This window comes from Pituophis catenifer, unplaced genomic scaffold (assembly GCF_029215685.1).
Source record: "Pituophis catenifer annectens isolate HBS135680 unplaced genomic scaffold, rPitCat1.0.hap2 SCAF_1, whole genome shotgun sequence".
In the NCBI taxonomy this organism is placed as follows: Eukaryota; Metazoa; Chordata; class Lepidosauria; order Squamata; family Colubridae; genus Pituophis; species Pituophis catenifer.
Genome location: NW_027256881.1, coordinates 165,172,235 through 165,187,893, shown reverse-complemented (window position 1 = coordinate 165,187,893; position 15,659 = coordinate 165,172,235). Strand labels below are relative to the sequence as shown.

At 38.8% G+C, this 15,659-nt stretch overlaps 1 protein-coding gene across 1 annotated transcript in view; it reads right to left on the bottom strand.

Moving 5' to 3' along the window:
- Positions 1–15,659, bottom strand: part of IQCA1 (IQ motif containing with AAA domain 1) — a gene marked incomplete at its 5' end in the record, with an annotated part of 230,082 nt that overhangs the window by 66,097 nt on the left and 148,326 nt on the right. The window contains 2 exons of the mRNA XM_070933352.1: positions 2,925–3,102; positions 4,650–4,736. Of these exons, the coding sequence (XP_070789453.1) occupies positions 2,925–3,102; positions 4,650–4,736 (265 nt within the window). The remainder of the gene's footprint in view (positions 1–2,924; positions 3,103–4,649; positions 4,737–15,659) is intronic.

Below are 15,659 nucleotides of genomic sequence, written 5' to 3'. Positions count from 1 at the left end.
AATAACTCAAAATAACAAAGACATTAAGTACCTTATCCTGGAACTGCGTCAAGCTAGACTGGGGAGGGAGAGAGTGTGAGCAAGCCAGCAGTGCTTCCCCACAGCTTTCGCCCAAAGCCCTGTGCCGCACCAGGAGGCTGAAGTTGGAATTTCTGCCCCCCTCTGACCTGTGCATACCTTGGCAACAGGACTGTTTCTCTCTGCCCCCTTTTCCTGTTTTGTCTGCTGGATTGACACAGGGGAACAAACCTAGCTTTGCTGCCCATTGTAGCTAGGAAACTCAAAGGCGAGAATGAATGTTTGTGTTGTAGCCAGCCTGGGTGCTAAATCGGCCCCCTGAAAACTCCGTCTCTCGAGAACCAAGCTGAACTTTTGCACGCCACTCACTGAGGTGGAGGGTGGGGTGGAGCTAATAGGTTTCCAAACTAAGTGCCTGAAGAAACCCAGCTGGTCAGCAGGAAGGCGGGGCATCCCAACACCAGCAGCTCTGCAGAAAAAGAAACTGCTTTTTTTTTTGCCAAGCCGAGCCAACACAGGGTCACATTGTGGCTCCACATCGTAATGGGCTTCAGGAGGAGGATGGGATCTTGTCTCTCCCATTGTGAAGCGTGGGAGTGAAAAAGTTAACTCAATCAATTCCAACGTCGTGAGACCTTTTTTTTCGTGAGAAGTTGGAACTGATTGAGTGAAACGCTATTGAGAGAAACGTTATTGGAGCTGGGTTGGGGTGACTGCGCGCATGCCCACAGAGAGGGCTCTGTGTGCCATATCTGGCACACATGCCATAGGTTCATCATCACAGTATTATATTGTTATATGGCTGGAAAGGACCTTGAAAAAGAAAAAAGTTAGAGTTGATAAAAAAGAAAGTCAAGTCATAAAAAGAGAAACAAAATGAAAGGCAAACAACATCTGGAAGGCTGTCTTTTTGTTTTTCCTGTTCTATTTACTTGGGGTTTTTTGGCAGTTTAGGATTAACTGGTGAGCCTTTTGAAATTTTTTAAAGTAATGTGGATTATAAATGATAGGAATTGCCCTTGAAACCAAACACCTGATTCTGTGAATTACTGAGTTATGGGGAAATTTGGTGGGCCATTCTGGATTACAAATAATATTTGATAGAATACTTTATGAGGCAAAAGAAGAAAAATTAAACAAGACTTACATATTTGAATAACCCAGAGGGAGCAAAACAGTAGACTTTGAGGATTACAACCACTGTGGACTTTGAGGAACAGTTCAGGGACTGAGCAAATTCTTCTAACATTGACTTTGTGACGTTTTTGAACACTTGGGACATTGGGACTTGGATGGATTACTGAATAACTTTTAGCCCACAAAAATAAAGTAAAATGTTACAACAAGGAAGAACAAATATACCCCCAAATGGAAATACTATTAATGCTTCAAGATCACAAGGAAACTATGATAAGGAATCATAGGGTAATGATGGAACTGATGCACAATACGGATATGAGACCAGGATACCTCCAGCAAATGATAATGGAAGATGAAGAAAAAATTCAGATAATAGAGGAGAATTCAGAAGGAGTAGAAGAAAGAAGGGAGGAGAGAAATCAACAAATGACACAAGTAAATAAAGCTATAGAAGAGAAATATAGAAAAAATAAAGATATTTTTCAAGAGGCCAAAGTGTAGAAGAGAGCAAAGAGAAAGATCCCTTAGCAGAGACAAAAGAGGTACTGATGGGTATTTTAGAGAGCAGACAACAAGAGGCAGAGAAAATATTTAGATTAAACATGAGTAATGTAGAGGAATACAAGATCCCAAGGGAGGAGCAAGGGAGATTGATCAAAAAGTCAATAAAAGTTGAAATACTAAAAAGGGCAAGAGATGAATACATCTTAATATGGGATTTGTTTTATTAAAGATTTGAAAATAGAGCTAGAAACTAAAAATTGGGAAAATGTTATTATGCATACTGTTACATGATATAAATTACTATAATTACTATGTATAAGCAAGGGTGAAATGCTCCCGGTTCGGACCGGATCGCTTGATCCGGTAGCGATGGCGGCGGGGAGAACCGGTAGCAAAAATCCCACCCCCCCATGTCCAGCTGAGCTGCACGATCATCAGAGGCTTTTTTTTTTTACTTTTAAAAGCATTTTTTCTACAACCTCTTCCGACGAAAAAATGCTTTTAAAAGTAAAAAAAAAAGCCTCTGATGATCACGCGGCTCAGCTGGGATCATCAGAGGCTTTTCAAAGCATTTTTTTCTGCAACCTCTTTGGTTGAAGAGGTGGTAAAAAAATGCTTTGAAAAGTCTCTCACGATCCCAGCTGAGTTGACTGATCGGCAGAGGCTTTTCAAAGCATTAAAAAAAATGCTTTGAAAAGTTAAAAAAAAAAAAAGTTGGCCATGCCCACCCAGTCACATTACCCACCACCACCACCAAGCCACGCCCACAGAACCGGTAGTAACAAATTTTACATTTCACCCCTGTGTATAAGTAAATGTTAGAAGTTAAGACTATTATTATGTATGCTTAAAAAATAAAGAATAAGAGATGATGGATAGATACATAATATTTTTTAATATGGGAATTGTATTAGGGGTTAGAATTAAGAGGAAGAAAGTAGAAATTGGGAAAACACTACTATGTATACTGCTACAAATATAATACATTGTAACTACAATGTATATGCAAATCTTAGAAGCTGAAAGACTATTATTATGTATATGTATATTATAGGTATATACGTATATGTGTGTGTGTGTGTGTGTGTATATATGTGTGTGCATCTCTGTGTGTGTGTGTGTATATGTGTGTGCATCTGTATGTGTGTGTGTGTATGTTTGAAATTCAGTAATGAATTTTCGAGTAGCAAACTTAATGCATAAATACTTTTTAAAATTTTGAGGTATCTTTGCATGAACTAGTTCTATTTTCATATACTTGCCAAATCTTGAAGCATAGTCTGGCCGTGGCACCAAAATTATTTTCTTATAAACTTTGCAGAAGGGTTTGATGTCTGCATCAAATGGCCGGTTAGTGGTTCCAATGATTAAAATTCGATCTTCAATTTTTAGAGTTTTCAAAATTTTGGGAAGTTGTTTTTTCAAACGTTTAGGTTCCATCTTCCAGAACAAACACAAATATATGCAGGCTTAAATTTGATCAAGCATGATATATAGGATTTTTATTTAGAGCTATGCATTCCAAAACAAACTTATTTGATTTCACAGTAACAAAGGAAATATGCAGTGGTAGATTTCACACACGTCATTTGTTTAAATCAAGTTAAGCAATATAATTAATAATACGCACACATGATGTGTGTATTATAGGATGGATTGCCAGGTTCATATTATAAATGTTTTGAGGATCAACCTCTTCAAAATTTTCTGATGAATTTTCTTTTACAGAAAGATGCAGTGCCAGAGTTGTGGAAAGAGGCAAAACTGCATTACAACCAAAGATCATCTTAACTCCTAGATTTAACTTCTACTATATATGTATACATAAATTGTATTTGCAATTTAAATATTTATATTCAACTTCATATATTTATATTATTTATATATATATAATGAATTTCCCCATGAAAATTGTCATTTATTAATATCTGTTGGACCCAAAAGTATTACTGGCCATCTATTCTGTATTCTGCTTTTATAACCTTTGTATGTAAAACTGCAAAAGAACTTTAAACAAAAGTAAATACCTTCAGATATCTATGAATTCTATGAATCTGCAAGAAGATAATAAAAAATGTAGTGATGGATTGTATTTCATTTAAGTGTAGCATCTGCCATAATATAAGCTTAAATTTCTTTTGCAGTTTTGGATATAAGGTTTACAAAATATATCAAAACATCAATATATACTGCTACAAAAACACACAGATTGTGAAGAAACTTAACAAGCAACTTTTTATCAGTGTGGCAAACATTTTAGCCAGCAGAGGGCAGCAATAACATCATATTCAATTTAAATATTTCTGTCATTTTTCAAAGAATGATTTTTTTCGGTATTAAACCTTGGAACTGTTTTTAAAATAATTTCTTAAATTTAGAGCAAATGATAACACTTTGGATCAAGACTGCTTTTTGACTACCGATTGGCAGTTTATCACAGATATGAATTAAAAATAATTAAGAGAATTAAGAAATAATAAAATTAAAAATTAATTTAATTAATTTTTAATAGAATTAAAAATAATAAAAACATAGTTGCATAATAGGGAACTCACATATTTTAAACTCATTGTGATTCAATGATTAATTTTAAAATCTGATCATAGCACAGTGTTACAAAATTAATAATGCCAGCCTTTTCAGTAATTATAATTCATTCTCTTAAACATGTGACAATTTAAATTTGCTTTGACTTCTTATTTGTTGTTAAAACTGATCTGGTCTTGTTTCTATTGTGCCTAGTGAAAAATTCTGTGTTAATCAAAAATTACTTACATTTCTTCAATAAGGATATATATTTCTTAACTATAAAAATAATCTGGTTTGTATTTATTATTATATAATTTCCATGCAATAGATTTATGACTAATTTATGTTGTGTGCTCTAAAACCATAAACAAATAAATAAGTAAATGAATGAAAAATTACCAATTAATGTGCTATGCTGCCTGTTTGCTTGTACCATATATATATAAAAAAGGATTTACCTCTTTTTCAGTTTTAGGTACCTTTCTGTAGAATGTTTTTTCTGTATCTCCAATCCATATAACTGAAGGCTGTAACTGTCTGGCAACCTAAGAGATTAAAAAAAGGTTTTTTTGAAATAAGGAAGTGGTTTGCCTATTTTTTAATTTTCCAACCTAATCTTCTGATGGTCTCCTAGCCAACTACTAACCAGTTCTGACCTCCCAATAGAAAGGAATGTCTGTAATTCAGGGTTAATGTAAGATCTTGGTGCTCTTTGCTTGCAGACATTTCATTACATTTCACTACCCAACTAAGCAACATCATAGGCTTGACATGCCTGCAAGCAAACAACCAAGAGCACTAAGAACTCGTGTTCTGACGTTGCTTAATTTTTTTCAAGATTTGCTAGATGCTGTCACTTTCTGTGACAATCAAGGTATTAAGAATAAGAACAGAAAATTTAGAAGATAAATTTTATTCATCTTCACCCCTACCTTCCACTCGGTTTCCAAACACCATGAAATGTTGACCTCCTCCATCGATAATAAATCTTCTCAACAAATGGAAAAAAAGATACTCTTTGCATGCATAGATCAATTTTGACCACAAAAATTAATAGGAATCCCTCAGCTGTAAGAAATGTGGTTGCAAAGTGGATTCAGTAGCTTCACTGACCCAGACAGCAATGTCAGTAAGGTCATAATTTCTAATGAGATTGAAAGGAGATAAGAAAGTTGAATTTGGTAGAAAATGGCAGACGGCTCTGTGAAAAGCAATTAATTACCATCGTGAACAAAGAGCCGGTGAGTAGACCATCACTTCAAAACCTTTGCAGAAAAGGAGAGGATGGGAGAATGTGTTTTGAAGAGATGTTTTTTGTGAGATCACAGAATAGCAGTCCATGGTGGGTTTTCAGCACCAAGAGACAGCAGAAATAGCTGACCTTCTCACAACCATAGTCAGCATCTTTCAAAGGATAGTAAATTCACAAACTTTCTTTTCTAAATCACATTTGGAAATTGCTTGTTAACTGCTTTTCAACTATTAGAGATCTTGGGATCAACAAGTCTGAAAACACTGGGTGACTTTTCCCTCAATCCATAATGAAAGAACATTTGAATCATAAGTTTAAGATTTTTTTTTAAAAAAAAAAATAAACATAAAAAGCTAAATAAGAATTTGTTCCGAGAAAATTATATATGGCTTAAGGATCCAGATCAACTTGGAATAAGATTTTGGAATTGATAATAAATATTTCCCATGTGAAATAGGTATTTTGAATTTTGTTAAGACAAAATAAAGATAAGCAATTTTAAAAATTGAACACTAAAGGGAACTGAGAATTACAAAAATTGTTTATAGTTGAAATGAAGATTGGAAGTCACTTCTTGATATATTTCTTTTCTCTCAATTATGTTTTTACTTTTCTTTTTGTATTTCTATTTTCTATCTTTTTCTAATTTTTGCACCTTTTCCTTTTTGTCCCCTATTTTTTATTCTTTAAGTTTGTATTAGATTTTACTACTGTAATTAAAACCTTTAATAAAAAAGAAAGTTGGACAGGGTAAAGAGGTTGATCTTGGTTTAGTAAAATAGTTTTGGTAAGCACAATAACAAGGAATCTATTTTATTTAGGATAGTCAAATTCCAACCCAGATAATGGCAATAGTAAGTTTTTATATCATAGAATCATAGAATTAGAGGGACCTTGGAGTCTTCAAGTCAACCCCTTGCCCAAGGCAGGGTTCCATAAACCATTTTGGACAAATAGTTGTCCAACCTTTTCTTCAGCAATGGAGCATTCACAATTCTGGGAGGAAAGCTGTTCCACTGTTTAATAGTTCTCATTATCAGGAAATTCCTTCTTATTTCCAGGTTAGATCTTCCCCTGAAGATCTATTGCTTCTTGGCCTACCCTCAGTCTTCTCTTCATTCATTCATTAAGCTAAACATACCTATCTTATGGAGAATAAATTGATGGCCTCTTCCATGTGGCACCACTTCATGAACTGGAAACTGCTATCATGTCTTCCCTCAGTCTTCTCTTCATTCGTTATGCTAAACATACTTAATTCCTTTACCCGTTCTTCATAGGATTTAGCCTTCAGACTTCTTACCATCTTTGTTACTATTCTCTATACTCTTTTTAGTACTTCTGCATTTGTTTTGCATTTTGGTGACCAGACTGGATGCAATATTTCAAATTTGACCTCAACAGTGGAGTATATATAGTGGAATTGGAATATTGCAGGCACAAATGATAGGATGAAGACAAATGAGTGCCTAAGACTTTAAGAAATCTGATTTTAAAAAAATTAGAGGAAGCTTAGGAAGGATTCCATGGATAGAAATCTTAAAGAGGAAAATATGGTTGGGAAGCTCTGAAAATAAAAGCCCAATGTAGCACAATACCACTGAGAAAGAAAAATAAAGAGATCCCAGATGAAATCAGCATGTTTATATAAAAAAACTTTCTGATAAACTGGCAGAGAAAAAGGACAAGTCCCAAAAAATGGAAAGAGGGACACATAGGTAAAGCAGAATTCCAGCAAATCTGCAAAGACCAAGTCAGGAAAGCTAAGGTTTAGAATGATCTAAAGCTTGTAACAAATGTACAAAAATAAAAAAAAGTTTTGTTCAACAAGTAAAAAACAGGAAAAAAGTTAAGGAAATGATCGGTCCACTAATAGGAAAACATGACAAGGAGGTGACAGGTAACAGGGAGTAAAAAGGAACTGCTTAATTCCTTTTTTGAATTTGTCTTCATGCAAAAGGAAAAAAATATTCCAACCTACCAAAAACAGCACTAGAGGAGACACAGCAGGAATATAGGCCAAAATAGGCAAGAACTTGGCAAGAGAATACCTATTCACCCTAGAGAAGTTCAAATTGCCAGGACCAGATGTTTTACATCCCAGGGTTCTGAAGGAGTTGGCAGATGATCTCAGAACCACTGAACAGAATCTTTCTGAGGTATTGGAGCATGGGCAAATACCAGAGGACTGTAAAAGAGCTGATGCAGTTCCAATCTTCAAGAAGGGGAAAAATATGGATTCAGGAAACTACAGACCAATCAGCCTGACATCAATACCTGGGAAGATTCTGGAAAAAATATCAAGCAATGGATCTGTGAACACTTAGAAACAAGCAAAGCCACACTGGTTTATAAAGGCAGATCATGTTAGACAAACCTGACTGCATTCTTTGATAAAATGAGCAAATTGGTGGACCAGAGAAACACTGTAGGTATAGTATATTTGGACTTCAGTAAGGCATTTGATGAAGCAGAACATAGGCTACCTCTTTATAAGAATGGAAAATACGGGATAGACAGCATAAACTAGTTCTAATCCACGATCAGATGGATTCGTAGTTGGTTGACCAACAACACTCAATGTGTAATCCTTAATGGAACTACATCTGGCCTTCCATCCTTCTGAGGTCAGTAAAATGAGGATCCAGATTGTTGGGGGCAATATGCTGACTATAAACCGCTTAGAGAGGGCTGTAAAGCACTATGAAGAGGTATATAAGTATTATTGCTATTGCTATCTACATTGGGGGTGGGGATGACATGCAGTTGGAAACCCCAAGGTTCTGATTTAGGCTAGTATTCTTCAACACCTTCATAAACAATTTAGATGAGGAGAGAGCAGGGGAATTCATCAGATCTGCAGATGATACGAAGCTGGGGGAAAAGCCAACACTTTAGAAGATAAGCTCAAGATCCAGAAGGATCTTGACAGACTTGAACACTGGGCCCTATCCAACAAAATTCAGTTATGGGAAAACTAAGGGTCTTACACTTAGGCAAGAAAAAATAAATGTATAGGTATAGAATAGGTGATACCTATCTCAATTGCAGTAGCTGTGAGAGGGAACTATGAGCCCTACTGGATAATCACTTAAGTATGAGCCAGCAGTGTGCTGCAGCTACCAAACTAGCCAATGAAATCCTAGGCTGCATCAACAGAGGGATAGTATCAAGATCATATGAAGTGTTAGTATCACTTCACACTTCATACTGCACTGGTAAGATCACACTTGAAATACTGCATCCAATTTTGGTACAAAATCCCCCCCGCCCCGCCCGCCCCCCCCAAAAAAGATACTGAGATTCCAGAAAGAGTGCAGAGAAGAACAAAATGATAATTAGAGAACTGGAGGCTAAAGCATAGGATAAACAGTTGTGGGAACTGAGTATGTCAAGTCTAATTAAGAGAGGGAGTAGGGGTGACATTTTTGAGGGGCTGTCACAGAGAAGAAGTATCAACTGAGGATAAACAAAAAGCAATGGATGGAAACTTAACAAAGAGAGATCCAACCTAGAATTAAGGAGAAATTTCTTGTCAGTGAAAACAATTAATCAGTGGAACAGCTTGCCTCCTGAAGTTGTGGATACTCACCACTGGAGGTTTTCAAGAAGAAACTGGATAACCATTTGTCCAAGGTCCCTTCCAACTCTGCTATTCTGTATTCTAGTATGATATGATCATTCTCCTGCAAAGTTCCTACAACTTCCATTCTTTCAATCATTTCTTCCTTATTAGTAGGAATTAACTCCACTATAGGAGACCCTCTAGATCCCTCCTCTAACTTTTGAATAAGAAAATTCTCAGCTGGGCACATCAACAATTCATTGTTAAATAATCTATGCAAATACTGTTTTGTTTTTGTCATCATCACCATCATTCAAAATGCAACTTTTATGTGAAGTTACAGGTATATTCTAAATCCTTTAAAATTAATGTATTTGTCATTAGCTTTACAGGGGAATAATATGTATCCTTAGGATGTGTTCACACATGAGGAAAGTTTAGAGATAATCATGATAATTAACCTTCATCATAAATGTGTGTCATGTGTGACTAAGTCCTTAGGGTGCATTGCACATCCTAAATGAAATACATGTCAAGTTCATTCATTTTAGTGGCCTTTAATATATTTTTAGTGGTCACTTCAAATGCACATTGATTATACTTGTGGATCATCAAAGCTTTCATTTTCATTTTACCAATGACTTCTTTTTCTGCCATATCCATCATCGGACGTTGGCGATCATGTTGGCAATCCTATTTTTGTTAACAGAAATGAAAAAGTGCTGCTGAGTTTTGTCCAAACCAGTCCCTTAGGTTTTGAAGCCCTGATGTTCTTCTTCTGCCTGGACCTCATTTATCTTCAATCTTTTCCTGGAGGATTACGTGAAGGATGCCATATTTTTCTGGGTGTCGCATCACATGTCTAAAATATTCTAACTTTAGCTTTTTAATGGCTTTGATGATTTCCCTTTGCTTTCCCAGGCAGCTTATCACCTTCTCATTTGTGATTTTGTTAACCCAGCTTATACGTAACAGCCGTCTGTAAATCCACATTTCAAATGCTTCTAGTTTCTTCAAGTGGTTATCTGTCAGAGACCAACTCTCTACTCCGTAGAGCAGGATAGAAAAGATGTAACATCTGACAAGCCTGATTTTCAGTCTTAGGCTTATGTCGTGACTGCAGAAAACCTTTTTCATTTTGAAGAATGCTGTTCGAGCTTTCTCTATCCTTGTCTTTACTTCACTGATCATGCCCCAGCTTTCATGTAAATTAAAACCGAGGTACGTTTTAATTACCAATGACTGGACTTAAACAGTTCCTTGACTCTGTACAATTTATAATTTACAGTTTTAGACAAGGCCAATGTATATTACTAATCTGCAAAATTCATATAACAATTATGTAACTAACATACATAAATGTAACTAACAGGGGACATGAAAGAAGCCTCCCTGAAGAATGTGTGCTGTTAACACATTCAGGCATCCCCTGGACAACAGTTTATAGCTGGCTAATCCTTTCAATCCAAAGGCATCCAAAATGTAGTGAGGTGCTCATTCCCACCCACATAGTGAAACTATGTGTATACTAAAAAGGACCATTTTAGGTCCATAGATGACTAATATTTCAGTAAACATTAAGGTTTGTTGCAGAACTGTTGCAGGACTTGTGCCAAAAGTAAAACAGCAATGTCCTGTGTATACAGGAAACAACTATCAGAAAAGACCTAAAATATAGAGCATGTAGCTTGTAGCAGAGAGGCCCCACCGACAGTATGGCAATGCAGTTTTTGTGGTATCCAGGTTCAGTCCACAACAATATCAGAAATAAATAATATAGAAATAATAACTCTAGAGCTGAACAACTGCATGGTCATTTCAGTGTATAAACCACCACTAACTGAAATCAAGGGTGATGAATGTAAAATATTTAATAAGGATAAAATAAATTTTGTAATTGGAGACTTAATAGTCACGGCAATCTGGGGGTATCCTGATGACAATAGAAATGGGGAGGTTGTGATACAGTGGGCGGATTTGAATAACTTGACCCTTTTACATGACAACAAATTACCAGTTTCATTTAACAGTGGAAAATGGCACAGGGAATAAACTTGATATTTGTGAGTGACCATAATCCAGCAATGTATCAAAGTAGTTTGCCACCTATCCCAAATCCCCAGCACTGACCAATTATATGGCAGATTACTGCTGTAATTCAACCTCACAATATCCCCTTTAGATGTAGACTTAACTTCAAAAGAAGCTGACTGGCCTAAATTTCAGAGACTATTAGACAGTGCTGTTACTCAATTAATAGCTAAACTGAGCTATTACAACAAATTTGTGGAATCCATTAAAAAATGTTCCTGGCTATCAGTCCCAAGGGGCTGCAAAGCTCACTATTATTCAAGGCTTTACAGCAGAAACAAAGGACAAATTGCAGAAGTATCTTACTCTTTTGAGGCTGATCCTATGGCAGAAGACACAGCAAATGCAGGACAGCAGCTAATTATTTCTATAGCTGAAACTAAGAGAGAAAGCTGGATTAAAACAATAGAGGAACTGAACATGAGCACAAGTAACCACAAAGTGTGGAAATTAGAGTCACCTAAATAATGATCCAACTCGTGCTAGTCATGCCAACATGACTGCAGACCAAATAGCCAGTCAGCTTCTTAAGAAGAGTAACCCAGATCAAAGGTCATCAAAACACAAGATTAAGATCAGTAGAAATGAGGAGGAGGAAAGGACTAACCTATTGTCTCCGTTTATTACAGAAGAACTGAGAGACTATAAGGAAGAGTAGGTCATAGAGAGCTGCTGATTTGGATGACATCCTTATTGAACAGATTAAAGCAATTGGACTGAAAGCAAGACAGTGGCTACTAGAAATGTTTAATGAATGCTTGGAAGAATGTGAGGTTCCTAGCATCTGGTGACAGGCTAAAACTGTAGCAGTTTTAAAAGCACTTAAAGAGGCCAATAGCCCTAAAAACTACTGCCAATTTCTTTCTTGTGACATACCTATAAAATCTTTGAAAGAATAATACAACATTGCCTCACTGTAGCTGTAGAACTCCTTGTCACACTGCAGCAGACTGGATTTCACCTGGTAAAAAGTTGCATCACAGAGATCCCAAATCTAACCCAGTATATTGAAGATGAATTTCAAAAGGGCAATGTAACAGGAACTGTATTTATAGATCTCACCGCTGCATATGATACTATCAAACTTAGAAGACTGAAGCAGAAAGTTTTTGATATGACCAAAGATTTTAAATTCACAAATATCATCAGAAATCTGCTTCAGAACCGTATGTTTTTTGTGGAGTTCCAAAGAAGGCCATTAGATGGAGGATCCTAAGGAATGGCTTACTACAAGATAATGTATTGGCTTCAGAGGTGGTATTCAGCTGGTTCGCACCGGTTCGCATGATCCGGTAGCGGACATTTGTCCTAGGTTGCTGAACCGGTAGTGATCGCTGACTGGCAAAACCCCCAAACCTGTTACCGCTTGCTCGCCCTGCCTGCCCACTCGACACTTGCTCGCCCTGCCCACCCAACGCTTGCTCAATGCTCACTTGCCCACTCCACCCAGTCACTCCTCACTTCTACTGTGTGGATCCTTGCTTGCGCACAGTCTCTGCTCTGAAGCTTGCCTGCCTGAAGTGCTATGTCCCAACTGAGTGGCACTGATCTGCCTGTCAGGTAAGCCTGCGAGTCGTGGCCTAGCTAGCTGTTCCTGTCCTCCACCCGTCCCAGTTTGCCTCCCCTACTGCCTACCCACGGCCAGGCGTCCCCGACTTGCTTGCCTTCCACAGAGCCTTCCTGGCGTCCCCGTGGCCAGCTTGCAAAGGCAGGCAAGTGGACCTAGCCATGGGGACTGCCAGGAAGGCCGCATGAAAGGCAGGCAAGCATGTTGGGGCTGCCCGGCTGCGGGGAAGGGAGCTAGCAGCCTATTCCCTTCCACGTGGCCCTGCCATGCTTGCCTGCCTTCCACACGGCCTTCTCTGCAGTCCCCCATGCCTACTTGCCTTCTGAGATCGGGTCACGTATCCAGCCTGTGACGGGAAACGCACCGCTTTTGGACCGGCCTGCCCAGCTCTGGGAGGGCAGGCAGATGTCCTGTGGCTGCACATGCAGTTCACATTCTTCTTTCTCCCGTCACTGACTGCTGCTCTGCTGCGGTGCGCATGGGCAGCCCTGGGAGGGCAGGCAGATGTCCCGGGGCTGCACTGCAGTTGAGTAGCAGTCTCGGCTCAAGCACGGCGTCTCCCCCAAGGGCCACCCGCTGTCAGCCTTACCTTCACAGGCAGCCGCGTGCTGGCTTTGTTGGGATCTGAAGGGCATGATATTTAGACCAGCGGAGGCGCGTGGAAGATCTAGAATGTAAGGCCGACGCTGGCGGTGGGGGAGGGAGACTCACTGCACTCAGCTGAAGAGCTGTCTCGGGGGGACATAGTGAGGCTCACTCGCCTTTTGGGCCTGGCGTGCTTGGCTTCCGCAGGGCCTTTGGGTGACTGCCATCCGCTTACCTTCCCCTCTGCCTTGGGTCCCTCTGCCTGCTTCCAGCCCATGACGGTGGTAGTAGACCCCCATCATGGTAGTAGACGGGGATGCGCCATTTCTGGGCTGTGCAGCGGATGGGTGGACAGCCCTTGGGGGAGACACTGTGTGCATGGGCAGTCCTGGGACATCTGCCCTCCCTCCTGGAGCACCGCTGCTGCTTGATTTCTTCTTTCACCCGCCGCACCACTGGGGCTGAGACTGCTGCTCCAGTGCAGTGTGTGTGGGCAGCCCCAGGGCATCAGATCACTGCTGCTGCCACCACTTGCTTTCTTCCTTCTCCCGCTGCTGCTGCTCTGGAGCTCACTGGATCAGTTTGTCCAAGCCATGCTTTGTTCCCCGGGAAGGGCTCTGTCATGAAGAGCTATGTGCCCAGACCAGATGTGTGTGTGTGTGTGTGTGTGTGTGTGTGTGTGAGAGAGAGAGAGAGGGGGGGGAGAAAGAGACAAGAAAGAAAGAGACAAAGACACAAAGAAAGAAAGAAAGAGAAAGAAAGAGGGAGAGAGAGACAAGAAAGAAAGAGACAAAGAAAGAAAGCAAGAAAAAAAGAAGAAGAAAGGAAGGGAAAGAGAGAGAAAGAAAGAAAGAAAGACAAGAAAGAAAGAAAGAGAAAGAAAGAAAGAGAAATGAGAAAGAAAGAAAGAGGAAGGAAGGAAGGAAGGGAGAGAGAGAGAGAAAGAAGAGGAAGGAAGCACCACAAACTCTGGCACTAGATGTGGCTTCAGAAGACGCTTTGAAACAGCAGGACTGGAAGGCATCTCAGAGGTTATCTAATCCATCCCCCTGCTGCAGCAGAAAACCTTACATTATCTGGATTATTTTGGTGCCTCTAACAGAGAGGAAAATTGCCAGAAAGGAGAAGGAGTTTACTAGGACAAGGCTGCCATGCAGAGGAAGGCAGAGATAGTCCTTGACGTATGACCACAATTGAGCCCAAAATTTTGGTTGCTAAGCAAGAATGTTGTTAACATTTTACTCAATCCATGACATCTCCTGGCTCTAACAGTCATGTGCATGCTAGGGAAGAACATCTGGAGGTGTGTGTAATGTTCTAATGTACAGAAGTTATAGTTAAATGTGTGGCAGAAAGTGGACTCTGAGTGTGTTTCTCCAAATGTAGTAAGTGAGGTTGAATGTGTATAGTTTTAGAAGAGGTGTGTGTGTGTGTGTGTGTGTGTGTGTGTGTGTGTGTGTGTATACATACACATATAGTATATATAGTAGATAATGTATCTTTTTGTATGCCTATACACACTCTATACTATAATATGTATGTACACATATGGCATATATACATAGGATTAAATAGTATATTTTGGATGTTCAGTAAATAAATAGACAGGGAAATTGTATCTCGTTAAGGCCTTTGAGGAGAGGCCAGGCAAGGTGCCCTTTGATATGAGTGATGTCAAGTTGGCCACTCCCACCCAGTCACATGACCCAGACATGCCACCCAGTCACATGACCACCAAGCCACACCCACCCAGTCACGTCACAGAGACACGTCCACCATCACATGACCAGAGCCATGCCCACCCAGTCACATGACCGTCAAGCAATGCCCACCCGGTCACATGACCACCAAGCCATGCCACACCAAGCAAGCCACACCCACAGAACCAGTAGTAAAAAAATTTTTGAATCCCACCACTGATTGGCTCCAACTCATTTTAATATTTACACCAATGATCAGCCAATCCCTGAAAGTACTCTTGAAATGGATAAAGCTGATTATTATTTAAGATTTCAGAACACTGAAAAAGAAAAAGAAGAGAATTTAGCAGAAAAATTGCAGAAATATTAGCAGAGGCAATGGAAGAGGACAAAGAAAAGATACTAAGCAGGATTTTTTTAAAAAAATATTTTTTTTTATTTTTTTAAGACAGACAAACATTTAATACATCAATCCCCCCTTTCCTATAAGATGAGGAAAAAAAGATAAATCAATTATTAGATCAAGATGGAAGAATATGCTATCAAAATGAGGAAAAGAAAAAATAATTGAGAAATATTATAAAAGTTTATACCAGCAAGAGATGGTGGCAGAAGGAAAGAGAGCAATTGAAGAAGAATTTAAAAAGTTGTTAGAAGAAAGAATATTGATGATGGAATTGATGGAGGGAATTAAGAAACAAAAGAATG